This window comes from Capsicum annuum, chromosome 1 (genome assembly GCF_002878395.1).
Source record: "Capsicum annuum cultivar UCD-10X-F1 chromosome 1, UCD10Xv1.1, whole genome shotgun sequence".
In the NCBI taxonomy this organism is placed as follows: domain Eukaryota; kingdom Viridiplantae; phylum Streptophyta; class Magnoliopsida; order Solanales; family Solanaceae; genus Capsicum; species Capsicum annuum.
Window position 1 is genome coordinate 26,342,699 of NC_061111.1, and position 27,591 is coordinate 26,370,289.

General features: G+C 34.8%; 3 protein-coding genes and 1 pseudogene across 3 annotated transcripts in view; all 4 read left to right on the plus strand.

Moving 5' to 3' along the window:
• The window catches only part of LOC107870134 (F-box protein SKIP31), a 13,659-nt gene extending 4,203 nt beyond the window's left edge, over positions 1-9,456 (plus strand). The window contains exons 2-9 of the mRNA XM_016716567.2: positions 972-1,463; positions 1,651-1,724; positions 2,093-2,168; positions 7,349-7,459; positions 7,922-8,096; positions 8,212-8,330; positions 9,118-9,178; positions 9,256-9,456. Coding sequence (XP_016572053.1) covers positions 972-1,463; positions 1,651-1,724; positions 2,093-2,168; positions 7,349-7,459; positions 7,922-8,096; positions 8,212-8,330; positions 9,118-9,178; positions 9,256-9,326 — 1,179 coding nt within the window. The 3' untranslated portion in view covers positions 9,327-9,456. The remainder of the gene's footprint in view (positions 1-971; positions 1,464-1,650; positions 1,725-2,092; positions 2,169-7,348; positions 7,460-7,921; positions 8,097-8,211; positions 8,331-9,117; positions 9,179-9,255) is intronic.
• Positions 9,457-11,306: 1,850 nt separating this feature from the next.
• LOC107869804 (glycine-rich protein A3-like) lies at positions 11,307-12,021 on the plus strand. The gene is made up of 2 exons (XM_047410290.1): positions 11,307-11,541; positions 11,858-12,021. Exons 1-2 carry the CDS (start codon positions 11,307-11,309, stop codon positions 12,019-12,021), a joined length of 399 nt encoding a protein of 132 aa, XP_047266246.1.
• Positions 12,022-20,223: 8,202 nt separating this feature from the next.
• On the plus strand, positions 20,224-21,873 carry LOC107870145 (glycine-rich protein A3). Its single transcript, XM_016716578.2, has 3 exons — positions 20,224-20,535; positions 20,835-21,054; positions 21,412-21,873. The coding sequence occupies exons 2-3, from the start codon at positions 20,868-20,870 to the stop codon at positions 21,639-21,641; spliced, it is 417 nt and encodes a 138-aa protein (XP_016572064.1). The 5' UTR covers positions 20,224-20,535; positions 20,835-20,867; the 3' UTR covers positions 21,642-21,873.
• A 1,947-nt stretch (positions 21,874-23,820) lies between these two features.
• LOC107869911 lies at positions 23,821-26,589 on the plus strand (annotated as a pseudogene).
• The last annotated feature ends 1,002 nt before the right edge of the window (positions 26,590-27,591 follow it).

A 27,591-nucleotide genomic window follows, 5' to 3' on the forward strand; every position in this document is an offset into this window, starting at 1 on the left:
AGACTATAGAAAGCATGACGAAGTATTATGAAAAAGGAATAATTAAGTTAGATCCTCAAGCTCGAGGAAAAGCATATCAAAGCACATCGAAGAAAAAAAATTATGAAAGTGAAGAAATTTTGGAAAAAGATTATAGAAAGGTGACAAAACATTCTGAGAAAGGAATAGTAACTATAATAAAATAATGTGATAATCGAAATACGAGAGATAGTAGATAGTAACTGAAATCGAAGTAGTGAATCTGGTTAGTTTTGTTATTTTAATTACCATGAGAAAAAGGAAAGGAAGAAAGGCTTGATTTTTCAGCTGGCTTTAAGTTTCATGAGAGGAAAATATAATAGAATAGAAGAGTTAGTTGTGGACCTGGATATTTCCCTCTCATTTTTTTCGTCAATAATTACAAAAGAAAAGATAAAAATGAGTATGGAATGTGTAGATAGGAAAACATAAGGAACATGAGCTGAGGATCTATAGGAAACAACCTCTCTACCTTGTAGGAGTAAGGTCTGCGTACACACTACTCTCTCAGACTCCACTTGTGGGCTTGCAATGGGGATGTTGTTGAAAACGTGAGGAATATCCTATTCAGTTGTTAATTTTTAGCTGCTTGTAAAAACATGAGAAAAATTAAGATCCTTGTGCATTTTTTTTTTTTGTGTCTTTCTGAATTGGTTTCAAGATTTTCCCTTTTCTTTGTTGTTGTGACATCCGTGAATTGAGGAAAATGGTTATTTTCTATGGGAAAAGTTTGTAAAAGGGTGATCATGTGCTAGTTTTTTCCATTTTTTTTCTTGGTGGGGGATATCTGTCAAAGGTTACTCTTCTCATGGGGGAGTTGGAGGATATTTCATATTTTCATTTCATTCCTTTCTTCAAATTCATGTGTCTATCTATGTCCGGTATGCATTCGGTATTTCGGTACAAGACATATGCTCTTAATTGGAATTTGTTGATCGATTCATCTGTTTTAGGATGAAGAGATGGTAGAGGATATCTTGAACGAAGGTGATGTGAACAGGAAAGGTAAGCGCCTCGAAGTTGACGATGGTAATGATAGATGTGAAGGAGAGGAGCGAGTAACAAAGAAAATGAGAGTTCTGGAAGATGAGTATGAGGATGAGGATGAAATTGAGTGGAAGGAGAAGTGGGAGCCAGATGAGGAGGAGGAGGAAGAGAATAGGGAAGCAAAGTTGATAAAATTTGAGGAGGAGGAGGAAGACGAGGAGGAAAAGGTGAAGGCATTACTATCATCTCCATCTTTGTCAGCCCCAGTTGAAGTTGAAGCTGAAGGTGAATGTGCATCATCACCTCCAAGGATGAGTCAGAGTGTCACGGAAAATAATAACAATGTTGCCAGCACAAGCAACAACATGAGGCAGATCCCAAGTAGGATAGAGACTGGGATTCTGAGCAAAGTACCTCCAGAATTGCTCCGTCACATCCTCAAGTTCCTTTCACCAGAGGTATTAACATCATTTTTTTCTATTAATTGTTTTTTAGCTCGTTTAAACTGCTTGTCCAAATATATGCATTTGCAGAAAAGGAGAACAGATAGGGAGTAGAGGGCTAGAGCCATTTGTGGTTTCGATGTGCATTTCTGTTTTGATTTTCTGTTGTTTAAAACTGTCTGTTCTATGTAAAATCTGGCAGGATCTTGTGGCATGTACAATGGTCTGCAAGTTTTTAAATTTTGCTGCTTCTGATGAATCCTTGTGGCGCTGGCTGTAAGTGTTCTGCACCTTGTGTTCACTCTTTGTCTCCTCCTTTTCCCCATCTCCCTCTAAATGGATGTGTGTATTTTTTTTGATAAGGTAAATAATTTTATGAACGATGGGAAAATACTATAAAAGCCATATACCAAATAAAGAGATCCTACAACAAAATATGACTCTCTACGAAAGAAAACCAATCCTCCATACACGTAGCCACCTTATAGGTGCACCAAAAAGAAATTAGAAACGAGAATATTTTGTAACTTAAAACTTAAAGATCCTTCTCATTCATTTACTTAGTCATTCTCGCCTAGAAGCATATTTCTGGAGCTCAGATTTTCATTTATATTTATTTATGAATAATAATGTATTTCATTTAGGTACCACATGCGATGGGGTTTGTTGCTCCCAACAAGAAAGCCACGGGACTGTGCTTGGAAGAAGCTTTACATCCAGGTATCCTTCTGTTTAAATGTATGTTCCATTTGTCATTGGCTAAGGCCTAAATATTACAACTGCGTAAATGAGTTAATTACGTATAGTCACTCAAGTTTACTAACTATAACGTTAAGTTACAAAATTATTTTTTGTCGCATTGAGGCAACTATACTTTTTTCACTATAACAATAAAGTCACAAAACTATCTTTTTGGTCACAAAGTAACTGAAGTTTACCCCAGTAAAGTCACTAAAATTTACCCACTATAACGACAAAACTTACCTATTAAGTTCAGTGACTCATTTCTATTAGTTGGTAGAGCTTAGTCGTTGTACTGTAACAAAAAATAGTTTGTTACTACACTATTATAGTAGATAAAGTTGAATGATCATTTGTGAAATTACCACCTACATAAATACTGCTTTACTTTTTCTATTTTTTATATTTTTTATCTTAGTTATACTAAGCATACATGCATCCATTAATCTATCAATGTGTGAGTAGTTCTAGGTCTGAGAGGAGAGTTCAAAATTGAAACTTAAAAACTTTTTTGGAGAAGGTTTTTTCTTGAGACATAATATATAAGTTGTTAAAATTGTGTTTCAAACAGTTTTAAGTTTTTAATTAAGATGGTCACACTTCAACATGGTATTAGAGTCGGACCCATCCCTATTCTTGGTTTACGGAATGTTGAGTTCCTTGGTATATTTTTCACGCTCCAACTGTCCAGTCGTGGGAGTACCACAGATTTTAGAATATTCCACACTGGTTGAGGGGGTGTACTATTGTCTCGTTATGTAAACGTGGACAATCTTCACCTTATGAGCTAGCGTTGGGGTAATAGATTCAAAATCGGTTTTGCTTACATGATAACAGAGCAAACAAGAGGTCCTATGTTCACATCTAACTGCCATTCAAAAAGCTAAACTATATTCCACGTTATTAGCCCATGAAAAAATAATCAAGCCAAAATGTGAAGGGATATGTTGAGACATAATATAACTAAGTTGATAAATGTGTGCTACGCACTAAAGGTTTAAGCTTTTAGATCAAATGGTCACATATTTTGAATGATCCCTAAATTGGGTTGATTATTTTTGTGTACTTGAAAGGGACATGATTAAAAGCTGGTCAATATTAGGCTGACTTCTCTCTCGCCAGCCACTTCTAGCTTAAGGAATGGAAAAGTTGAAGCATAATGGATGCAGTATGGAAAATATTTCGAACTTTTGACCTGGAGAACACTTTATCAAGGTTTTGAAGGGACATAGTAAAGGAGAACTGTCTTCTCATTTTGTCTAGGATTTGATATATATCCTGTACTACAGCAATTATGATTTTATCTAATTCAGAAAAAGTGTCAAAGTCACAAGATACTTAATAGGTGTTATAAATTCGTATGACTGTCTCTTTCTAGCCCATGTGAACATCTATTCATTTGGAATGTTACTTTTGATTTTAATTTTCCATAGTGCATTTTATTTCATTATTTCATATTCCATCCTTATTGCATTTTATTTCATTATTTCATATTCCATCCTTAGTATTTTGCTCGTAGTAGCCCCTGTACCTTGTCTGTTGTCTGTTGTTGCTGTTGCTGTGGTCGTTTCTTAGTTTTATTTCGGGAATATTACTTTGAATGTGTGTGAGCTTTGTATTTCCTTGCTGCTGCTTTGATACTGTCACCGGGTTCATCTTTATATTTTCCTATACTGTCGGGTAGTTGTGGCTGTGGGTGGTAATGGGTGGATAGGGTCATGTCCGAGGGGGTTGGGGCGTGGGGCCGTGGTGGGGGCGGGGGATGGGGAGAGGGCGGGAGTGGGCGGGAGGCCAAGGTTGGGCCGAGGGGGAGGTAGTGGGGGGCGTTTGGATAGCGACGGTAGGCTGAGGGTTGGGTCTTGGAATATAGGGACCCTTCAGGGTAAGTCCGTAGAGCTTGTGAAGATTCTTAGGAAGAGGAGGATCAACCTTGCGTGTGTCCAAGAGACCAAGTGGGTAGGGTCTAAGGCTAGGGATGTGGATGGTTACAAGCTGTGGTACTCTGGGAGCGAGAGGCGTAGGAATGGAGTTGGCATCTTAGTAGATGAAGAGCTTAGAGGTCAGGTAGTGGAGGTGAAGAGGATTAACGATAGGTTGATGACTATTAAGTTGGTCATTCGGGGGTTTACCCTGAACGTGTGTAGTGCTTATGCGCCGCAAGTGGGAGCGGAGGGGGAGGAGAAGATGCGGTTCTGGGAGGCTTTGGAGGAGGTGGTGAGAGGCGTGCCCAGTTCGGAGAAGATTGTTGTAGCAGGGGATTTCAACGGGCACATCGGGGCGCTACCGGGAGGCTTTGGGGATGTGCATGGTGGTTTTGGTTTTGGAGAGAGAAATGAAGAGGGGGCGACCCTATTGGAGTTTGCGAGGGCCTTTGGGCTGGTGGTGGTGAACTCGGGCTTCCCGAAGAAGGACGAGCACCTGATCACTTTTCGGAGCGCGATAACCAGGACCCAGATTGACTTTTTGTTGCTTAGGAAAGGGGATAGGGCGTTGTGTAAGGACTGTAAAGTCATCCCGAGTGAGAATCTCTCGACCCAACATAGGCTTTTGATTATGGATTTGGGTATAAAGAAGAATAGAAAGAGGAGGAGTAAGGAGTGTAGACCGAGAATTAAGTGGGGCGGCTTGACGCCAGTGAATGCGTGGGAGATAGGGGAGAGGTTGGCGGGCAAGGGGGTGTGGGAGTGTAGGGGGGACGTGGATAGTATGTGGGACAGGACGGCAAGGTGCATCAGGGAGAATGCAAGGGAGGTGTTGGGTGTTTCTAGGGGCCGGGCCGGTCACCATCGGGGGGATTGGTGGTGGAATGAAGAGGTGGAGAAGAAAGTGGAGACCAAGAAAGAGGCGTATGCTAAGTTGGTGGAAAGTAAGGACGAAGAAGAGAAGCGGGTAAACAGGAAAGAGTACAAGCTAGCGAGGAAGGAGGCGAAGTCAGCGGTCACGGCAGCTAAGAAGGCCGCTTTTGAGAGCTTGTATGCAGGGTTACAGGGGAAAGGAGGGGAGAAAAAGTTGTTTAGACTCGCTAAGGCTAGGGAGAGGAAGGGTCGTGACCTCGATCAGGTGAGGTGCATTAAGGGGGAGGACGGTAGAGTGTTGGTGGAGGACGGCCACATAAAGAAGAGATGGCAGTCGTACTTTCATAGGCTCTTGAATGACGAGGGGGACAGAGCTATTGTGTTAGGGGAACTGGAGCACTCAGAGGAGTGTCGGGATTTTAGCTATTGTAGACGTTTTAAGGTAGAAGAGGTTAGACAGGCAGTCCGCAGGATGCGTAGGGGTAGGGCGACGGGGCCGGATGAGATACCGGTGGAGTTTTGGAAGTTCGTTGGAGAGGCTGGTGTAAGGTGGTTGACTGGATTGTTTAATGAAATTTTCAGGACGGCAAAGATGCCCGAGGCGTGGAGGTGGAGTACCATGATCCCTCTCTATAAGAATAAGGGGGACATTCAGAGTTGTAATAACTATAGAGGAATTAAGTTATTGAGTCACTCTATGAAGATCTGGGAGAGAGTGGTAGAGGTGAGGCTGAGACGGATAGTGTCTATCTCGGAAAATCAGTTCGGATTTATGCCCGGCCGCTCGACGACGGAGGCAATCCACCTGGTACGGAGGTTGGTGGAGCAGTATATGGAAAGGAAGAAGGATCTGCACATGGTGTTTATCGACCTGGAAAAAGCTTACGACAAAGTCCCCAGGGAGGTGCTTTGGAGATGCTTGGAGGTGAGGGGAGTACCGCAGGCATATATCAGAGTAATTAAGGATATGTATGAGGGAGCGAAAACCCAGGTGAGGACGGCGGGAGGAGACTCAGAGCATTTCACTGTCCTGACAGGATTGCATCAGGGATCTACTCTTAGTCCCTTTTTGTTTGCGTTAGTAATGGATGTGTTGACGCGGCGTATTCAAGGGGAGGTGCCGTGGTGTATGCTCTTTGCAGACGATGTAGTTCTGATAGATGAGACTCGAGGGGGTGTAAATGACAAATTAGAGATGTGGAGGCAAACTCTTGAGTCTAAAGGGTTCAGAGTGAGCAGAAGCAAGACAGAGTATGTGGAATGTAAGTTTAATGACGTGAGGCGGGAGAACGAGGTAGTAGTGAAGCTGGAAGCACAGGAGGTATGTAAGAGGGATAAGTTCAAGTATCTCGGGTCCGTGATCCAGAGTAACGGTGAGATTGACGAGGATGTCTCGCACCGTATTGGGGCGGGATGGATGAAGTGGAAACTCGCGTCGGGGGTGCTGTGTGATAAGAAGGTGCCGCCCAAGCTTAAAGGCAAATTCTATAGGGTGGTAGTCCGTCCGGCCTTGCTGTATGGAGCGGAGTGTTGGCCAGTTAAGAACTCCCACATCCAAAAAATGAAGGTGGCAGAAATGCGGATGTTGCGCTGGATGTGTGGACTGACTCGAGGGGATAGAGTTCGGAATGAGACTATCCGGGAGAAGGTTGGTGTGACTTCAGTGGAGTGTAAGATGCGGGAAGCACGATTGAGATGGTTCGGACACGTGAAGAGGAGGGGCATGGATGCCCCGGTCCGTAGGTGTGAGAGGCTAGCGTTGGATGGTTTTAGGCGGGGTAGGGGTAGGCCGAAGAAGTACTGGGGTGAGGTGATTAGGCGGGACATGGAACAGTTACAGCTCACCGAGGACATGACCCTAGATAGGAAGGTCTGGAAGACGCGAATTACGGCAGAAGAGTAGGGCCAGATTGGGTCGCTAGTGTAGGGAATTACTTGGTGGGGTTTTTTTTATTTTTTATTCCCGTTATGATTCCGTATTCAGTGTTCCATGCTTATTACGAATCTGTGTGCTTTCCTCTGCTTTCCTCTGTTTTATATTCCTTATGGGTGCCGTATTTATGTTATGTCATCTGCTTCTGTGCTTTACTATGTGTTTGTGTGATATCTTGTGCCTTGAGCCGGGGGTCTTTCGGAAACAGCCTTTCTACTTCATCAGAGGTAGAGGTATGGACTGCGTACATCTTACCCCCCCCAGACCCCACTAAGTGGGAATACACTGGGTTTGTTGTTGTTGTTGTTGTGTATGCGTTTCTGTATAATGGTACCTAACATAGCAACACTATATGTGCTTTATGAGTTACTAATTTGATTTATACTCAGATTTAATACAATTTCAGTCAAATTGAATATTTTTTCCTGCAGCGTGATGCAGATGATATGATGGAGTTTGTCAGGAATACTCCTATGGAATTTAAGGAGTATTATATCCAAATGCAGGCAGCAAAAAGAAGCCAAGCTCCTCCTCCCTCTCAGGTGACTGGAGATCTTTTGAGGAAAACTTCATAGCACTGCATATGAATCTGGATGATTCCAAATAAATCCATTAATTCCATTTCCCTGATTTATGGCTGTAGCTTGTCCAGGAACCTTTCCTTTTAATTTCCTGAAGAACAATGGTTTTCCCTTTTTCTTTTTTCCATGTGAAAACAAGAAATAAACAGCGAGAAAAATTTTACTTCAAAAAAAAAAGGGCAGTTGGTCCACTAAAGTTCCCGCTATGCTCGGGGTCCGGGGAGGGCCGGTCCACTAAAGTTCCCACTACGGAGCTTGCATTTCTACAGCAGGTTGTTCCATGGCTTGAACCCGTGACCTCTTGGTCACATGGCAGAAACTTTAAATTTTAAAAAACCTTTTAAGACCTTTCATTTTTTTTCCATTAAGTTATGTGTCAAGATCTCTTATGAGTAATTACCCTTTTATGGCTATAATGTACAGGTAAATGATGACCGAATAATTCTTGATAAGACAGTTGCTGATCAAGTTTCTATTTGGAAGAAAAGCAAAGGTCTGGGTGATAAAGTGGTGATTGATCATGTGTGCTCTGGGGAGACATGCACTTACTATCAAATAGGAGATGTATATGTTTGTGAGAAAACTGGACATGTCCATGGTAAGAAATGGTTTGCTTCACTGCAACTTACTCGTTGGATAAATACAATAAAATTCTTGTGTATTTGACCTCAATCTACTGTCACTTATTGATTCTCTCGTGTGTGGTTGTGCAGTTTGTGATGACACATGTAGGGAAGTTGTATCTGATCCTGTAAATGGTCTTCTGGTGTGTACCATTTCAGGCCACTGTTTTGATCGGATGTTGTCACCTTCTGAAATGGAACTAGACGGGGTAAGAAACAAGTAACTTGAGGATGTTATTTCTGAAAGAAACCGAATTTATGAGGGAAAGAAAAACTTTAAAGAATATGGTTTTCTGTTGTTTTGACACTTTTTGCATTGGTAAAGTGTTTGCTGAATTTCCAGTCAAATCAGTTGTTGAAAACACTAAGCTTACTTGTTATGGGTGGTTGTGTTAGATAAAGCACACTATTCAAGTATAGAATAACTGAAAAATTTATTTTGCACTGATACGTTGACACCACTAGAATACAGTAGTTGTGAACTATTCAAATATAGAATAACTGAAAATTCTAGAGTTTTTGCACTGATATGCTGAGGCCACTAGAATACAGTAGTTGTGAAAGATGAAACCAAAAAAAAAAAAAGTCAACTGTCTGCTTGACCACTAAATCCTAGTCTTATTAGTGGTCCTTAGACTACAACTCCTGTTGGATATAACTCTAGATTATGTGTAGGGGACCTCTTATTTATTCTGTGTGTAATTGCTCTCGTGCTACGTTGTGATGTTTTAGGCGATGTGAAGCTTGTTCATGCCTGATTTTGATTTTTGAGAATGTATGCTGATCTTGCAGCAGATTTTGGTTACTATGTATCTTCTATTTGCACCTAAGTACCTGCATAGTGTGTTGTAATTAGTACATCCTTGAATCGATAGTAGCATCTCCCATCTGTGATAATGTGCTTGCTACCAAGTAATCACACAGTTAAAGATGTTAAAAGTTGAATGTTCTACATATTTTATGTACAAGTTTTGGCTAATTTTAAGTTTATAACAGGAACAGCAACAAGTTGGAACTACAGATGAAGCGGAGCCATTCATGGGATCGGGTCGTTTTGGTATATGCGTTTTTATTAGTTTTGCCTTATAACTTCTTGATTGCTCCTCTCCTAATATTCTCTTTTATCTGTTTCAGCTCGAGCTTATTTACTGGGATATAACTGTGATGATGAGAAAGAACTAGAAGATGCTTTGCGCTTTTGCTGATTCCACTGCTGCTATGTATAATTATAAAACCTTTGGCTTCCAATGATGACATTCTAGCAGTCTTGTTTCAATCTTGTACTGTAACTGTAGCTCACTAAATAAGTATTACAAAGTTTGGTTTTTCACTTAATGTTCCTCTGGCACGTGTGTCGTTATCTTCTGTTGGGTGCACTGGGTAGGCAAACCATGGGTTTGGGAACTTATGATAATGCCTATTTATGCACTTCTCCAAGCAAGGGATAAGAGGGACTCTCACTCATCGATGTGAACTCAAAGAGCAAGTCCAAAATTCTTCTTAGTTAGGCTCTATAGTCCGATTTCTGTCTATGGTTAAGACCTGATTATTACCTGTAGCTGTTTCTTTCCTGTGTTGCAATATTCAAAATGGAAAATTCTCTTCGCTATAAAACAATTGATAGCGCGCGAAGTGATATCTATGTATTGCCCATTTCATCAATTGTATCTAGTTTTTATTCGAATTCTTGGTAATTTCAGTATTATGAAGGAAGATAGATAAATTTCTAATATATGCTTTTCAAGTAGAATGTTCTCCAATAAGCTCCTTATAGCACTTTGCTAGGGCAAGTCAATACTGGATAAGTATAAATGGATGGGAAGTAATGAAGAACCAAAAAATTATCTCCCATAACTCACGGCTCACGCCCTTGGATTTTTTCTGATCACCTAAAGAAAGATCTAAGTTGCCCTTAACCAAATATTAGGGAGAAAAAATATGGTTACTTGAGTAATGAACACCCCCCCCCCCTCCGGTTCCCCCCTCCTCCCTCTCTTATCAACTTTCTATTATATTAGTCATTTAGTCTTCTTAAAGGCACATGCATCTCACAACCATTTATCTCTCTCATAGTTGATGACAATGACGTCTTTCCAGGGGATCACCATATGTACATAATCTAGTCTCTCCAATATTGATGAGAACCAAAGAGAATTAAGCTACCATATGTTGATTGTACACCAAAACTTTCATAAATATATCCATATTTTATCACTAATAATTAGTATTTTGACTTTCGAGATTTCAGTTGATTTGAACATCGCAACTTGCAATGAAGTTAAAATGTAACATGGTGTTAGAGGGGGGAGGGGGGGGGGAGGTATATGTGTTGATTGTACACCAAACCACAATATTTAGTGAACTAACCAAAAATTACCTCAATATCTAATGATCACTCAAAGTAAAACGAATTACAACTAAACGTATACAACTAGAAATGAAGTCATCGGTTTATGTCTGTCGTATTGGACAACCACTCAATATATTATCCAAATAAAACAAAACTATAAATACTTATCCATCATATTTTGTTTCACCTCGACTTCCATTCTTCATTCCAAGATATTGCCATTTCACAATATAGAAGAATCTGTAAGAAATAATTAAGAACTCATACTTCCTGTGTAATTTGTGCACTATGTTCCATTCATTTAATTACTTGTTCAAAGCAGTATTTTGAAAAGTTGAATATATATCTGACCATATCCACCTAAAACCTTAAACTAACAATGATATATTATTTACCTTTTACCACTTTCTAATCACACATCTTGGGACTTGGGGTGTGGCTCCTTTGCAAATAACTCCTAATGCAGGAAACTTTGTATACCGGATTGCCTTTACCTTTTACGTTCTCTCTTGTTTTGTTTTTGTCTCCATTTTGAACATCAAAGTTCTTGATTTTTCATGGTTGATCACGCAAAAATCTTTTTTTTTTTGGTTCATATTGGATTTGGTCTTCAATTCCTTACATTGACAAAATGAAAGAGGAAGTCTAATTGATGTTATTGTTGTTATTGTTGTTTAGCTAAACATGTTCAGAACTCATAAGTAATCATGTCCAGGATGCATGATCGAACCTTTCAATAAATTAAATTGATTTCAAGTAGCAAATAACTCCAATCTACCAGTTGATATCATGTAATAATTTTTATACTCTTGTCAAAATTAGGTATTGGTGAAGAATGGGAGGCGGTAAAAATAAACAATTTGGTTATCCTCCAGGACAATATCCTCCCCAGTCAGGAGCTTACCCTCCACAAGGATATCCTCCTCAAGGGTATCCACCCGCCGGAGCCTATCCTCCTGCACAAGGATATCCACCAGCCGGAACCTATCCTCGTGCACAAGGATTTCCCCCGGCTGGTGGATATCCTCCTGCGCAAGGCTATCCCCTGGCTGGTGGATATCCTCCACAAGGTCATCCCCGGCTGGTGCATATCCTCCACAAGGATATCCTCCAGCAGGTATCAATTTTCACTAATCTTCGTGCACTAGGGAAACCAAAAAAACATGTTACATCTCTATAAACTTTGATGCAACATGTTTAGAGATGTTATACTTTATATGTACATGTTGGATCTTTACCTTTTTGGGAAACCATATATATACACTTTCTTGGATATATATTAGATGTACGTACTTATAGTAACATCAAATGAGTAATATTTGTATTATTTTTCTACAGTAATTTTTGGTTCGTACAAAATAAGTTTCGTACATGTCACATTTTTAGGTCACGGAAACATGGGATCAATGGCTGGAGGGATGGCTGCGGGCACGGCTGCGTTTGGTGCTGCCAGTTACGGACGCAGCGGTCATTATGGTCATGGAAAATACAAGAGGGGCAAGTTTAAGGGTGGCAAGAAGTATGGCAAGAAATTCAAGAAGTGGAAATAAAGCATAGCCGAGCCACAAACCAGCAAAGGAGGACAGCCATGCCAATTCAAGCACAGTCAAAGTGTACCCTCTCTGTGTATATTATCCTGATATTGGAGTAGATAAATTCTTTTCTCTTTTTTATTTGCATAATGAGTGGTGAGTAGTCCGTCTTATTGGCGTTGGAGTTTGTGTTGATAAGATTTTGAGATTTGCCTCATATTTTATTTGAAAAAATACAATTGGCAAAATGATTCAAGATGAGTTTGAACAATATTAATTTGTTGGATTAATACCGACTGCAAAATGCAACCAGTAATAGTGCAGTACTACTTAAAATTTAAGTTTTGCATTCGCTACGTTCTGACACCTGTTTAATATTGACCCACGGGTCCAGACTCTATGGTCAACCCTCCAACAACAATAATAACCGTCAATGAGTGTACATTTTATTATCAAATTAATAGATTAAGTGCATATATTAGTGGATATAAATTATGGTAAAAAATATCATGAGTTTTTGTTATTCATATGATTATTAGTTCTTTGTCACTCTCATGATCATTATTTTTTGTAACTCTGTAATCATTAATTTCATATTACTTATGTAACATCAAGACTATTCGGTTGCCCATATTACCGCCCCTCATTCATCCTATTCAATACATGAAAGAATTCTTCACCTATGAATAGTGATATTTCTTCCTTTATTGGGTGATAAAGGAAAAGATGATTAGTGTGGATAATTATTATTATTATTATTATGTGTATGTTTCTTCCTTTATTGGGTGATTAGGAAAAGATGATTAGTGTGGATAATTAATATATATATATAAAAGAGAAATATAAAGGAGGTGATGTGGCACCCCTCTATGAACTGTATTGATATTTATTTATTTTTCTTTTTTTTTTGGAGTTTTTTTTTCATAATTTAATTTAATAAAATTTAATAATTATTTCATAATTATATCTTCTTAATTACTCATATCTTTTTCAGTTTTTTTTAGTCTTTTTTCAGTTTTAAAAGTGCAAAAGTTATTTGTGTGTTCCACTGTTTTATTTTATAAATACTTTTTCATAGTCTCCCCATTTCTTTGCTTCAGTATAGGGCATTGCGCTGAAAAGGTCTCAAAGAGAGAGCTTGTTAGGTCTCCATTTCCGGTACAGGTAAGTTTTTCTCTTCTTGTGCTTTTTAGTTATTTGACTAATATATATTATAGTTTTATTTTTAAGAATATTTCAAAAGGTAAGAATTATTTGGTAAGCTTCAAGTTGAAGTCATCTCCTAAGGAGCAGTCCCTTTTGAAATTATGCGTTAGTTATTAAGCAACTACATTACTCCATTGATTACCAATTTTTCGGATTAAATTCCTTCTTTTAACACATAATGATGAAGTGTAATGGAGCTAAATTGCCTACATTGACCAATATTTCATTAGCATCTCTTAAGATTGGTAACTACCATTCAAGTTACCCACATGCAGAAGCCGTTGTGAGAAAAGTAGGGTGGCCTTGGCGCTGGCATCATCAGGATGCATTTCCACAATTGTTTTGTTAGGGTACGTATGTTTGTCTCACTTTATGTGAAGATGTTACTGTTTGGAGAGTCAAAACAATTTTTTTAAGGGAAAAGTCATCGTTTTCATCTCAAACTCTACACGAAAAGTCTAGTACACACTTAAACTATCATAGCGACCTATTACACACCAATACTATATAAAAGTGAAACTATTATCTCCCCGCGACATCCAGTCCAAGGCGCGTTTCTTACACTCAATATAGGTGCGTCCAACCTTTTAAAACTCAAAAATAAACGTTTAAAAATATTTTAAAAATATTAAATTATAATGCCCAACAATTATATTCAACAATATCCTCCATTTCAACCAATTTGGGGCTCCAAACTAAAGAACCCTAATCCCCAAATTTGTCCTCCAAAATCAAAATTCAAGATTATTTGTTTGAAGAATTGATAACTAAATCTTTTTTATCGTTCGATTTCTTGCCATATTACGAGAATCTTTTAATTTTGTTGAAATTTTGATAAATATTTCTTCCCTCAATTGTTTGTTCAACCTCTCTTAAAGCTTGTTTTCGTACCACCTTCGTTGAAATCAACCGAATCAACTCGTAACAATCGTAATTGCAACTGCGCAGAAAAAAGAAGCAGTAAATAGTAGATAGCAGGGATGAGCAGGTTGAGTCAACCTCCAGATCTCAAAAAATATATGGACAAGCAGCTTCAAATCAAGTTGAATGCCAACCTCTTAGTCACTGGAACTCTTCGTGGATTTGATCAGTTCATGAATTTGGTCATTGACAACATTGTGGAAGTTAATGACAATGAGAAGAACGAAATTGACATGGTGGTGATTCAATATTTGATTAGATAACAGTTAACATGACAATGGGTTTTTGTTTAAGTTTGAACATCAATTTTCACTATTCAATTAGTGCACTATGTGCTAAATGCAGTTTGTTTGTGCTCCAATGTCTTTTAATTGGAAATTGATGTTTCCTTTTGATGCAAAGAAAAAAAAATCATAACTTGAAATGAAAAGAGATAAACGATTTTTTTGATTGTCGACAATAAAAAATACAGCAAAATTAGGTGTTTATCTCTTCTATCGGATTGAAATTTGCTAAAAACATGAAAAGAAAAGAGAGATGAAGTTTCAATTTTGGTTCGTAATGATGCTCTTCAGATTGGGTTTTTTCTTTCCATTCATATTCTACCCGAATGGATCGGGTAGGGTGAAATAATTAGGTTGGGTCGCATTAGAATTGAGTTAAATTATTTGGGTCGGGTTAAGTTTATTAAAGGGTTCATTAATTAAATAGAAAAATTAAATTAAACATGTGGCAGCACCACAGGGCGAGTGGAGTACACTCCACTCATTAAACTTGGACATAGGTGTCGCGGGTAGTTTCACTTTTATATAGTATAAGTGTGTAATAGGTCACTATAATAGTTTGGGTGTGTCCTAAATTTTTCATATATAGTTTGAGGCGAAAACAATGACTTTTCCCTTTTTTTAACTGTAGTTTTCTTTATCTCCGTCTAATTTGTAGTATTTTGAATCATATCCCTCCACATAAATTGGAATATATAGATTTTTTTTTCCCTTTTCACCATTTTGAGAAAAAAAAAAGGTGCGTAAAAATTAGTAAAAGGTTGGTTCAATTAACTAATCTAACTTCAAATCAATATATACATATACATATACATATACATATACATATACATATACATATACATATACATATACACATATACATATATATATATATACATATACATACATACATACATACATATATATGTATGTATATACATATACATATATACCACATACACACACACACATATATATACATACATATACATATATATATACATACATATACATATATATATATATATATATGAAACATAAAAGAGGTGATGTGGCACCCCTCTATGTCTCCATTGACATTTATATGTTTCCTCCTTTTTGGAGTTTTTCAGAATTTAATGTAATAAAATTTAATATTTATTTCATAATTATATTCTCTAAATTACTCATATTTAAAAAAAAAAAAAAAAAAATTGGATCTTTTTTTTAATTTTAGAAGTGCAAAAGCCATTTGAGCATATTTGACTAACATATATTATTGTTTTACTTTCAAGAAAGTGAAGATCTTTGAGGGGCTTCTTTTCTTCTATTGCTAATGAAAGCACAAGGTCAGGGAAAAAATCACTGCCCTTTTTCTTATTTTTGACAATATGACGATCGTGTGAAATATCAAAATTGTTCATGACATTATTTGAGCAAGACGAACCTTTGCATTCTAATGGATCTTCTAAGATGGAGTTAGGAGTAATTTGGCTTTCTTCATCGATCAAATTAGAGGTGTCCTAATTACTCATATTATTGTGTCGGTTCGTATCTCCACTAGACTGAGCGCATATATGTTTCATTTTCTTTGCTGTCACCGAAGATTCACTCCTCTCTTTTTATTTTACTACTACTATAGTTTACTATAATATAATACAAAGAACAACTATTTTTTTTCATTTTTTATTGTAGGAACTGTGTCAAAACAAATGATATGTAGAAGAATAAGAAATCAAACTTAACGTTGAAGTCAATTATTCTGAAGTTTTTTTAGTGTAACAGTTTCTTTATTTTTGGTCTAAGTATCAATTTCTTTTTTTGTAAATTTTGTGATTTCTATATTTATTTTAGATGTGTGAATGTGATCCCAAACCTTTTATATTTTCTTTATCTAAGGCGAAATGCTCAATATTGAGAAATTTTTTTCTTTAGGCCATCAAAATCTTTTTTTTTTTTAATTATTTAGGTTGTTTAATGCTTGAATAAAATAAATTGATTGAGCTAGGTTATGATGCCATTTCTCGTATCTTTAGTATTTCATTAACTTTCTGTTGAATTACATATAAGCTTGAGTATTTTTTTAAAAATTAAATACGTCATTAAAGTAGCATCAAGTTGATAAAAAAAACTTAATCTCAATTTACGAATTTGAATTAATTTTTGTTTCATAACTCCTATAAAGTTCAATATAATATTTGTAATAATTATTTGAAGAAATTGAATTATTATTCTATCCCTATACTAAACAAAAATGTCATTAAACATCTAATCAATTAAATAGTAAATAATAATCATATCATATTATACTAAATCCTTAAAGTCGAAAGGTGTTAAATCAAAAATTGAAAGATGAAAGTATCTTTTTTTTTTAAAGATGAAAATATCAAATATTTTGGCGAAAACTATAAAGAACAATTCATTTAAGTAAACTCATACTTTTGATTTCTATTAAATCTCTACTATTCTATCTAAATATCTCTCTCTTTCTATATATATATATAAAGAAAGATAAGGCATTTGATGATGTGACATATTTTTAAGGCTATCATTTTTATTTATTTATTTATTTATTCTTTTTTGATGATTTTTTTTATTATGATAAAATATCTAATTAATTATAAATTAAATAATAATCATATAGTTACAATAAAGACAAAATGAACGACTTTCTGAATTCTAATAATTACGCTAAAATTTTTGAGTTTCCTCCACTTGACTCGTACGAATGAAACCACAATATAGTACAATATTATTTATTCTTTTAAAAACTTACGTTTATTAATAAAATTTAATGCATTGAATATGAGTTACTAATACGGTTAAAACGTTTTATTTTCTGGCCTTCAAAGGAGACACTAAAGAGTCATGAATTATTTGCGTTTAAGATCTCAAGTATTAACATTTGTTGCTAAATAAGGTCCTCAACTGGCTCTTCAATGATCAATTTATCATTATAAAAAGTTTTCTTTGAATCGTTACATAAAACATAACTGTACTCTATCTTTTCAAACTATTTCAACAGATTACTTTGCAATTACATAAAATACGAACAAATTTATGTAAGCAGTAAATTTAGATTATCATATGAAATTTTTACATATTTTATAATAAATAAGAAAAATGGCACTTGGCAACTGCATATATACAATGAGCCTTGGGTGTTCATGTTTTGTTTGTGTACTCAAGTTTCCCTGTTTGTGGATATATTTGTTATATAGCATATATGGAAGTCTCGGATCCTCATATTAAATTGTATTCTCTTCAATTCTAAATAAATGACATACTTAATTTTTTTATCTAAATATTTTATTTGTTGAACATTTTATAATTATCTTCAAATTTTTCTATGTTTGTTATTTTTCTTTTTATTTTTCATTAACATAATTTTATGTGCAGATTTTGTCTCTATTTCTTCTTCTCCCTCTTAATTTCTACAATTAGTGTGTAGTGTTGCTTTTTTTATTTTATTTATAATTTTTTTTAATTTATTTTTTATTTGTTATTTGTTTCAAGTTGACATCTTAATTTTTACGTGTTTATTAACTGAACATTATTATTTAGAGGTAGCAAGAAAATAGTCTGTCTTTGATATTTTTTATATCTTATTCAGTGCTCGACAATTATATTAGAAACAGATTCGCGTTGAAAAATTTATTATGGAGATAAAACGCTCCCTATCAAAAGAGACCTCATAGTCAAGCCTGAACTTGAAATTTTTGAAAAATGATGAAAAAAATTATCACTCCACCCTAATCTTTAAGTGTGAAGTTGACCAACCTCACGTAATTGTCTTTTTTTATTTGATGCATGCCAAGCAACAATTAGACGTTTTTGATGATGTCTCTATGTATTTAAAGCTTTTTATGATACTTCCTTATGTTTTATGCTTGGGTAATTGAATTAACGAATTTTATTTTAAAAATTAAGGTTTTTTTATCTAAAATATCCTTAGTTAAATGTTGTATACATCATAAAACTTGCAGACTGAATTAGAAATATTTTTAGAGCAAACTGGTGAAAAGGAACTAAATATCTTGATTTTATTTTGTTTCATCTTTTAGAAGCTAATTTATTTTTGATAGCAATTAAAAGTGATAACGACAGTGAAGATGAGATCAACAATGAATTTCGTTTAGGCCGAATGCATAAGCAACTTTTTAAATTTGTCTGAATTTTTTATTTAGATCACCAAATTAAAAGTTATACTATCTATTAAATAAACACTTAAACTAAAATCAAATAATGTCTGTTGGGCTCACATTATTTTCTTTCAACTAACTCAAAAAATAGAATTCCGTCAACTAATAGAACTAAAATCATAAAGGGTGTTTTCTAAAAAATTTACTAATTCATTTTAAAATCGCGCGAAGCACGGCAAATTTCACTAGTTATTATTATGTGTAATAGTGAAAGAGAGAATTGAGACATAAAAAATATCCTAAGTTTTCAATTATATTCACTACACAAAAGATAGTAATTATATTAGTGAAAGAAAGAGTTGAGACAAAGAAAAATATTCTAAGTCTTTAACTATATTGACACTGCTGAATCAGTGTAGATTATGCTGCATTGGACTTGAATCTTCTTAAAAGAGCGAGACATCTACACTTCAGTCAAGAAAAAAATTATTTTATTTTTCTACATTTTTATTGATTTTATTATTTCAACTGTAATTTGTGGTATATTACATCAACAATAACATATTTAGTGATATTTCATAAATGAGTTTAGGGAATGATAGTGTACGCAAATAGTACTCTTACCTTGTGGAGATAAGAAGACTGTTTCTAAAAAAAACTCTCGATTCAAGTGCAACAAAACAAAATATTTATGAAAAAAATGACATTAAAGAAAATATAACAACTAATAAAAAAAAGCAATGCAAAACATAACAGGAAACAGTACCAACAACAAAAATGTTGTGATAACCATGTGGACATTGAAATTTTGTGGAATTTATTAGAAGAATCTAAAATTTTTGTTAGAATTCTTAAAGGTTGTGATACCCTAAGCGTAACTTGGTGGCTACTTTACTCTAAACCTAAATTACGCCTATATAAAGTGACAAATATTTTCTTAAAGAGGCATCTCCAATATTCCACAAAATCATGGAATATTCATAAAAAGATCATCCTACGTTTGAAAAATACGCTAGTAACAACCCTCGAATTTTGGAGAAAATCATAAGAGAAGAATCAAAGAAAAAATAATATTATACTCATATTGTTTATCAATAAAATTTTTATTCTTTCATATTTTTATTTGTAATTAAAATTTATTTTCCATAAATTAAAATTTATTGCAAACAAACCAAACGAATGGCCAACTGGACTTATATTTATCAGTTATAGTATGTTTTTCATACAATAGCATGCCAAATATAATCCCGCAAGGACATGTTTATCTTTCATGATTAAAAAAAAAAAAGGTTAAATAGTTGTAGAAGATTATTTGTAATCATATTATACAAGTAATCTGTTCATATTTGGTGCAAAATAACATTTGCAATTGGCTATAATAGAAGTCTAGACAAGGATAATGCAATGGTACAAGTGCAACTCTTATATTGCATAGTAAGATCAGTTAAATTTATTACGGACATCAGCACGATTGATTAGATGGCAAAATTTTGCAAATTAATCCGTGTAAGCTGGTTAAAATTAAAACATATTCATTTCACTCAGGTTTTCATCAAAAAAATAAACAATAATAATTAATTTTTTATGAAAATCTAAAACGAAGTATTTCGTCTCTCTATATATAAAGTGGCAGAATATGAGCTTTAATTGTTCTTTTCTAAGTGCTAGAAATAAAGGGAGTCGATCCAAAAGAAAAAAATTGCAATGCAAGCGTTCATCCGGCAATATAATTTTTTGAGTGAAAATTCAGGTAACCAACATCTCAGAATTTGCATCGATCCTCAGTTGAATAAAGTAACAGTCAAGAATAAGTATCTCATTCCTAAAATTGATGACTTATTCGACCAACTCATGATTTGGCCTATTCTATGGAAGTAGAACAGATGTCATGTATGCGTCTAAGTAACGCTTGGAATAATTGAAATCTCTTTTACATATAGCCTTCAAATACTCTCCTTGGAACTCTTCATTCCAAAAATAATTTGTTTGGCGTTCTCAACTTCTCAAGCAGATAATCTGTAAGAAACCCCCTTCTTTCACCCCCAAAAACTTCCATTGATATTTGTTTGTGTTTTTTTTCTTCTCTTGCTTAACAATTGCTCAGAAAAGCAGAAGCGCAAAGTAAGGTTGCATGCAATAGACCCATGTGGTCCGGTGCTTTCCCAAACCCCACGTATAGCGGGGGATTTTATTGCACAGATCGAGCTGCCCTTTGTTTTTCTTTTGTTTATAGCTTTGTTAACCGTTGCATGAATTATCTAATTACCCAACTCATGATCACCACTTTGATAATTCAAAATCTGTTCTTTTTTTTCAGTTACAAGCTAAGTTTGATTTGTTTGTTGGTGGTATGACTGGTCATTCTGGTGGTCATCATGGATATCCTCCATGCGGAGGAGGATATCCTCCTCAAGGGTGCTATACATATCCTCCTCAAGGGTACCCTCCACAGCATCAGGGGCATACATATCCTCCTCAAGGGTATCCTCCTGCTGGATATGCTACACAAGGTCGTTATGGTGCTTCACACCACTCAGGTATTGTTTTCCCCCATGTTTCTTGGAACTGACTAGTTAAAGGCTTCACTTAGTATTTAGTCATCTACAAGTAGCCAACCTCCATTCTCCTAGTTCCCCTCAAGCACACCCCAATAATATACTGGCTAATTGGCAACACCCTTAGGATTTGTCTAGTGGTAGCAATGGTATCACTTCTACAACAACTAGATGCAGGAAAAATAATGAACAGTTAATCTGTTGCGAGTACTGAAACAGTGAACATGTAATTACAAGTCTGCTTCATATGATAGCTCCCGGGAGACTTTTCTGACCACGTACTTCTTGACAAGTTCTTTGTCTTTAATTTTTTGCCTTTTTTTGATTGTTACTTTACAGGGCATGGTGGTATGGGGGCTTTGTTAGCTGGAGGTGCTGCTGCTGCAGCTGCTGCCATGGGTGCTCATCATCTGTCGCATGGATCTCATCACGGAGGCGGTTATTATGGAGGTGGTCATTATGATCATCATGGAGGCATGTTTAAGCATCACGGAGGCAAGTTTAAGCATGGAAAGCATGGGAAATTCAAACGTGGAAAGTATGGAGGGAAATTCGGGAAGTGGAAGTAAACTAGTTATAGTATCAAAACACTTCACCTGGCTTTACAGTATGCTAATAAGACATAATAAGATATGTTTATTATGGCCTACATAGGCCTGTGAGATGTTGTCTTTTTATATTGTATTTTCAATTCTAAAGTGAGTGAGACTGCAATTGTAGCCCTGGAGGGGCCTAAACTTTTCTGATTTAATTTCCTGTCTTCTGTATTTGCTCAATCAATGAATTTTCTCATTGAAGATAGACAGGGAGTTGGAGTAGTAGAGCTGAAGCACAAGCTCATGAGAGCTTTCTTTTGAAATCTTGTTTTCGATTTATGTTTCTGTGCGAAGTCGAAGGTCATGAAGTAAAAGTAGCACTAGAGACCCGGGTAAAACTTACACACATCCGGTGTATATACCAAGCCAATACATGCATACCATGTATTTGAATTTAAAGTTCATGTTACTTAACCATGATTAATCAATATGTATTTTATTTAATTTAATTACATAATCATGATAAAGAACATTAATTTGATATATACATCGAGTGCGTGTAAGTTTTAATCCTAGAGTACGATCCATAGAGAGAAAAATATTTTTCAATTCTTTGATGTTTGATTAGTTAAATATTTTTTAAAGAAAATTAGTTTCTTGAAGATCAGAGAATTGTCTCAAGCAAAGTAGAAAAAGTAAAGTTTCATAAGCAATTCTGTAGTCCATTATCTTCATCACCCCAGCTAGTTAGCCTTGACCCTCTCGCCACCTTTGAACCCTCACTCTCCTATCCTTACACCCCCAATCCCTAGTTAGCCTTGACCCTCTCGCCACCTTTTCCCACTCTCCTATCCTTTTTCCTTTTCATATAATATTACGTATAAATGCTCTTCGAATATCATTACAGTAGAAAGTAAATAAAAAAAAATATTTAGAAAAAAAAAAAATACATAATTACCCCTGATCTTCTTCGAGTTTTATAAAAAGACCCCTAAACTTGAACTTCAACGTATTACCCTACGCTTCTTTATTTCATTGCAAATACACCATTTTTCGCTGAATCTTAGTCACAATAGAGAGAGTGGATGCATGCACCAATCATGTGCTGCCACGTGTCAAATATTTTTAATTTCATATTTTATTTATTTTTAATAATTTTTTTCCTTTTTATTTAATTTATTACCCCACTCTTCCCCACCCCACCCCACCCCGCGTCCAACAACTCCCCCCTCCCCTACGCGTCCAGGTCTAACAACTCCCCCTCCCCACTGCGTCCAGTTTCCTCCGTTAAAATGAAGTTTAAAACTTCTGTACAATCTCCATTTTAATGGAGCTTTAAGCTCCATTTTTATTTATGACTCCACCCCACCTCCCCCCCCCCACCCCATCCAACACCTCCCTCCTCCATTCCTGTCCAGTTTCCTCCACTAAAATGGAGCTTAAAGCTCCATTAAAATGGAGATTGTACATCAAATTTTCTTTTTAAAATTGCGGTGATGATGATGTTGTTGTTGCGTTAATTGATATTGTTGTTGAGTTATGGTGATGAAGAAGAAGTTAGGGAAGAAGACAATGGTGGATGAGTGGGGTTGCAGGGATGGGGTGGATGGGGGAGGAGGGTTATGAAATAATTTAAAATAAAAATAAGTATTAATTTAAAAAAAGAATATAAATTATATATTAAATTATTTATACGTGACAGCTTCTAATTGGTCAAAAAAGTCAATTTTTGCCTTTTCACACGCTTGTGGCGCGTGTATACACGTAGAGGGTCAAAATAATGTATGTGCAATGAAATAAAGAAAATTCGTAGAGTAATAGATCAAAATTAAATTTTAGATGTCTTTTTAAAAATTTTGGACAAAATCAGTAGTGTAATAATGTATTTACTCAAAAAAAAAAAAAAAAAAAACAACTTCCCTTCCTACCAAGTAGGCAAATACTGGTAATGGAGAACATGTCGTAGGAAAACTCCCCTTCCGTTATTATTCCCACTACAAAAGCCTAAAAAATTCAAGCGAATATATGCAAATACATGTATTCTCATTTCTTTTTTAATGGAGTAAATAAGAAACCTTATTCTGTTTTTATCATGAGAATCTATTTTTGCACCTTCTTTTATTACTAGATATTGAAGGACCCGTAATATATGTTATTTTCTTTAAGGAAAAAGGATCAAATATGTTCTTAAACTTTGTGAAAAGGTTCAAATATGCCCTCTGTTACAAGTTTGATCCAAATATACCTTCGCTGTTAAAGTTTAGGAGCAAATATACCTCTTAGATGTTAAGTGATTTGCTGGAAATTTACAAGTCCATTTTTTTTTTTAATTCTTAATGGCCACATAAGCAAATAATTGCCACATCACAAAAATAAATTTCATTGGTGTCTTCTCTCCTACGCCCACGTTTTCAATTGAGTCCCTTAACATCATAGATCGCAAAATCATGACTGTCGGTTACCATGATCCTATAATATCTGCTTTGGATTTGATAATTCGAGCACATACTGAACAAACAGCGGTGGCAGTTGTCGATGATGATAAAAGACTAATAGGGGAAATCTCATCTTCCACTATTGCCTACTGCGACTAGGGTTGGCAATTTCAGCCCATATTTGTAAAAAGAGTCCATTTAATTCATATTTATTGAATGAGATCACTTATATTTCAAATGGGTAAATATGGACTTCAACTCATTTTAAAAGCTCATACAAATATAAACAAAATGGGTAAAATATAGGTACTCATTTAAACACAGAGACCACCCACCTATGCTTAAAATTTCAGTTTTTTTTTTCTTTTCTAGTTTCTTTTCTTCTTTTTTTTTATTTGCTTTCTTTTTTTCTTTAATTTACTTTTTTGCTTTTTCATTTTTTACTCGTTTTTTATAATTTCTTTTTTCTGTCTCATTTTTTTTATCTATTTTTTTCTTTATAGTTTTTTCGTTTTCCCTTTTCTCATTCTTATTTCATCATTCATATTCGTTTTAGACCTACATAGGTTAATTAACTTAAGCTTCTAATTATTCCATTTAGCCTATACAATCTATAACATCTCTTATCAATTAAATATAATCCATAGTCTCACTCCTTTATTATTATTTTTTTCTATCTTTTATTTCTCTTTTTTTTTATTTTCCAGTTTTTTTTTGTTTTTTCTTTCTTTTTCCTTTATTTTACTATTTTTTTCTTTCCCTTTTCCTTTAATTTACTTTTTTTTCTTTTTCATTTTTTTATTTTTTCCACTTATTTTTTACTCGTTTCTTACACTTTTTTCTTTCTTCTATTTCATCAATTTTTTTATTTTTCAATTTTATTTCTTTTTTCTTCGCATTCTTTTTTTTTTTGTATTTTCGTTTTCCCCTTTTTCATTCTTGGTTCGTCATTTTTGTTATTTTTCTTCTTTTTTATATTTTTTTCCTTATTTTTTTTTCATTGCATTTTATATTTTATTATTTTTTTTTACTTTAAATTCATTTGTATCGTACTATATATTTCAAATAATTTTATTATTTGAATAGCTTAGTTATCAATATGTACAATTTATCATTTGTATTTATATACAAATAAGTGTATGAATTAATTGTATTTTTTCGATACTAAAATATATAAATATACAATGTATCATTCAATGCAAATGTGTCATTAGTATTTGTATATCAATTTGCGACTGCTAAAGATATTTGATTTGATGAATGTAAACCCAAGATCTTTCAGGATACTATCTTTGTATCTGTCCATTAGGTGGAGTTCACTTGAGTATATTTACACAAATTATAAATGTTGGGTGAATATAAATCAATGTGCGCTTAGGTTATTTTCGTTATCATAAAAAAAAATAGAAAAAAAAAAAGAGGTAAAAGTTAGAGATAGAAAAGAGAAAAAAAAAAGCGTAAAGAAAGAATTGAAGAAAAAAATACAAAAAAAAATCAAAAAGAAAAAAATAATGAAAAAGAAGAAACGAAAAAAGAAAAAAGAAAAAAAATAATGGTAAATACAAATATACTGAGTGGTTATGATATTTCAGTCATCATCCATAATTTATACTCGACTTAATCATGTTCTTCAAAAATAAAAAATATATAAAACATAAAATAAAAAAAAAATGAGAAAGAAGTAAAAACAAAAAAAAATAAAAAATAGAAAAAAGGAGACTAAAAAGGAAAAGAAAAAAAAAAGAAAGAGAAACAATGGGTAGAGATGAAGAGAGAGAAAAAAAGAAATAAAAAATTAAAAAAAAAAATAAAACTAGAGGCTACATAGAGAAGAGAGATAAAAAAACCAAAAAGAAAAAAACTAAAAAAAAAAAGAAAAAAAAAGTCAAGTTGATATGATATAGAAATTTTATGTTTTTTACTTTAGGAGTTAAAGTGGGTTGGACCATTTTTACCCAATTCATATTTGACCAAATCCATATTTATTTATATTTATATGGGCGGATTGTAATCCAAATCATTTTTGCTTGATCCATATTTAACTCGTCCAAATTCAATCCAATTTGCCCGTTTGCCACCCTTAACTTCGACAAAGATGTTGCAGAAGCAATCACGACTTTTTCATCTGGTGATCTTATGCATACATCGACTGTGGTGGTCCTCCGGAGGACTTGATTGGTTTGGTAAAAATAAGGTTGCAAAAGAAAAAACTTGACCTGATGACGGAACTGATGGATGAAGAATTTCCAGTGTCGTCTTCATCATCTTCAGCTTCAAGTTGTTCTTCTGATGATGAGTCGAGGTTGAACAGAAACGTGTTAGGACGATCTTCAGCAAGACGGCCAAAGGCTATGCTTGTTATCCAGGGAGTTCATTGGTGGCTGTGCTGATTCAAGCACTTGCACATCGTGCGAGTTTCATTTGGGTCATCGATGAAAATCATAATTTAGTTGGAGTCGTAATATTTAAAGGAATCGTGAAAGTTTTTCGGAGTATTGCAAATGCAAGGTTGCAGAACTGAAATGGAGAATTCATCAACTCAATAATAAGACCAGATTGTATCCATCCATATATATAAGTAGACTAATATATTGCAGACTATAAGTTATACATTTTACATATTTATTTGAGCAAAAAACCTTTTTGATGGTGATTGATGTAATCTAAGTTGCTCGAACTCTCCAAAAACGTTGTTGCACCAGTGTCAGATCCTTTAAAAATACATTTATTTTAGAGGATGCGATGCGCACCTGTAGACATTTTTGAAGAGTCCGAGTCACTTAGAATGTAATTTGTGTTTAGATTTTTTAGAACTCATTCTTTGTCTTATTTCCTCCGTGAGGTCGGGGTAAGGTCTGTGTATACTCTATCCTCCCTCAGGCGCCCCATTTGTGGGATTTCACTGGATATGTTATTGTATTCGTTTTGTTGTTTTGTTAATGACTAGTTTAAGCTTTATGGTTATAATACCTTATTGTTTTTCCACAAGAATTTGGTTGTATTTCTTGTTCCCTTCCCTGTACACACATGTTGGTAGAGCTGCTCCTACCCATCATCTCCAGCAATGACTTGCAGTCAGTGATTTAAGTAGTTAAAGGAGTAAGTGACCAGAAGTGACAACTGCTATGGCTTCAATTGAATCCATGGTCTATTACAATGGGTTTGAGGTCATGTTGGACTCTCAAGGACGACAGGAAAATTATCCTTTGTAGCATTCCAATAAGCTGCTTTGCGTATATAGAAGACATGGTAAAATGGGTTAGGTTATTATGGTGATTAAAAGGGTCTCAGGTCGGATCTTGGGTCGGGTCAGGGTATAAAAGAGTAGGGTGAATTTATTTTTTGTGATGTGAAAATTATTTGCTTATGTGGCCATTAAAAATTAAAAACAAAAAGGAAAAAAGGGCTTGCAAATTTTCAGCAAATCATTCAACGTCTAAAGGGGTATATTTGCTCCTAAACTTTAACAACGAAGGTATATTTGGACCAAACTTGTATCGGAGGGTAAATTTGAACCTTTTCGCAAAGTTTAGGGGCATATTTGACCC

Bases quoted from the DNA above. Each gene is read 5' to 3' on its own strand.
- LOC107869804 (XM_047410290.1), top strand. From the start codon at position 11,307: ATGGGAGGCGGTAAAAATAAACAATTTGGTTATCCTCCAGGACAATAT. The intron at 11,542-11,857 runs GTCATCCCCGGC...TCACATTTTTAG, and splicing joins TGGTGGATATCCTCCACAAG to GTCACGGAAACATGGGATCA.
- LOC107870145 (XM_016716578.2), top strand. From the start codon at position 20,868: ATGACTGGTCATTCTGGTGGTCATCATGGATATCCTCCATGCGGAGGA. The intron at 21,055-21,411 runs GTATTGTTTTCC...GTTACTTTACAG, and splicing joins TGGTGCTTCACACCACTCAG to GGCATGGTGGTATGGGGGCT.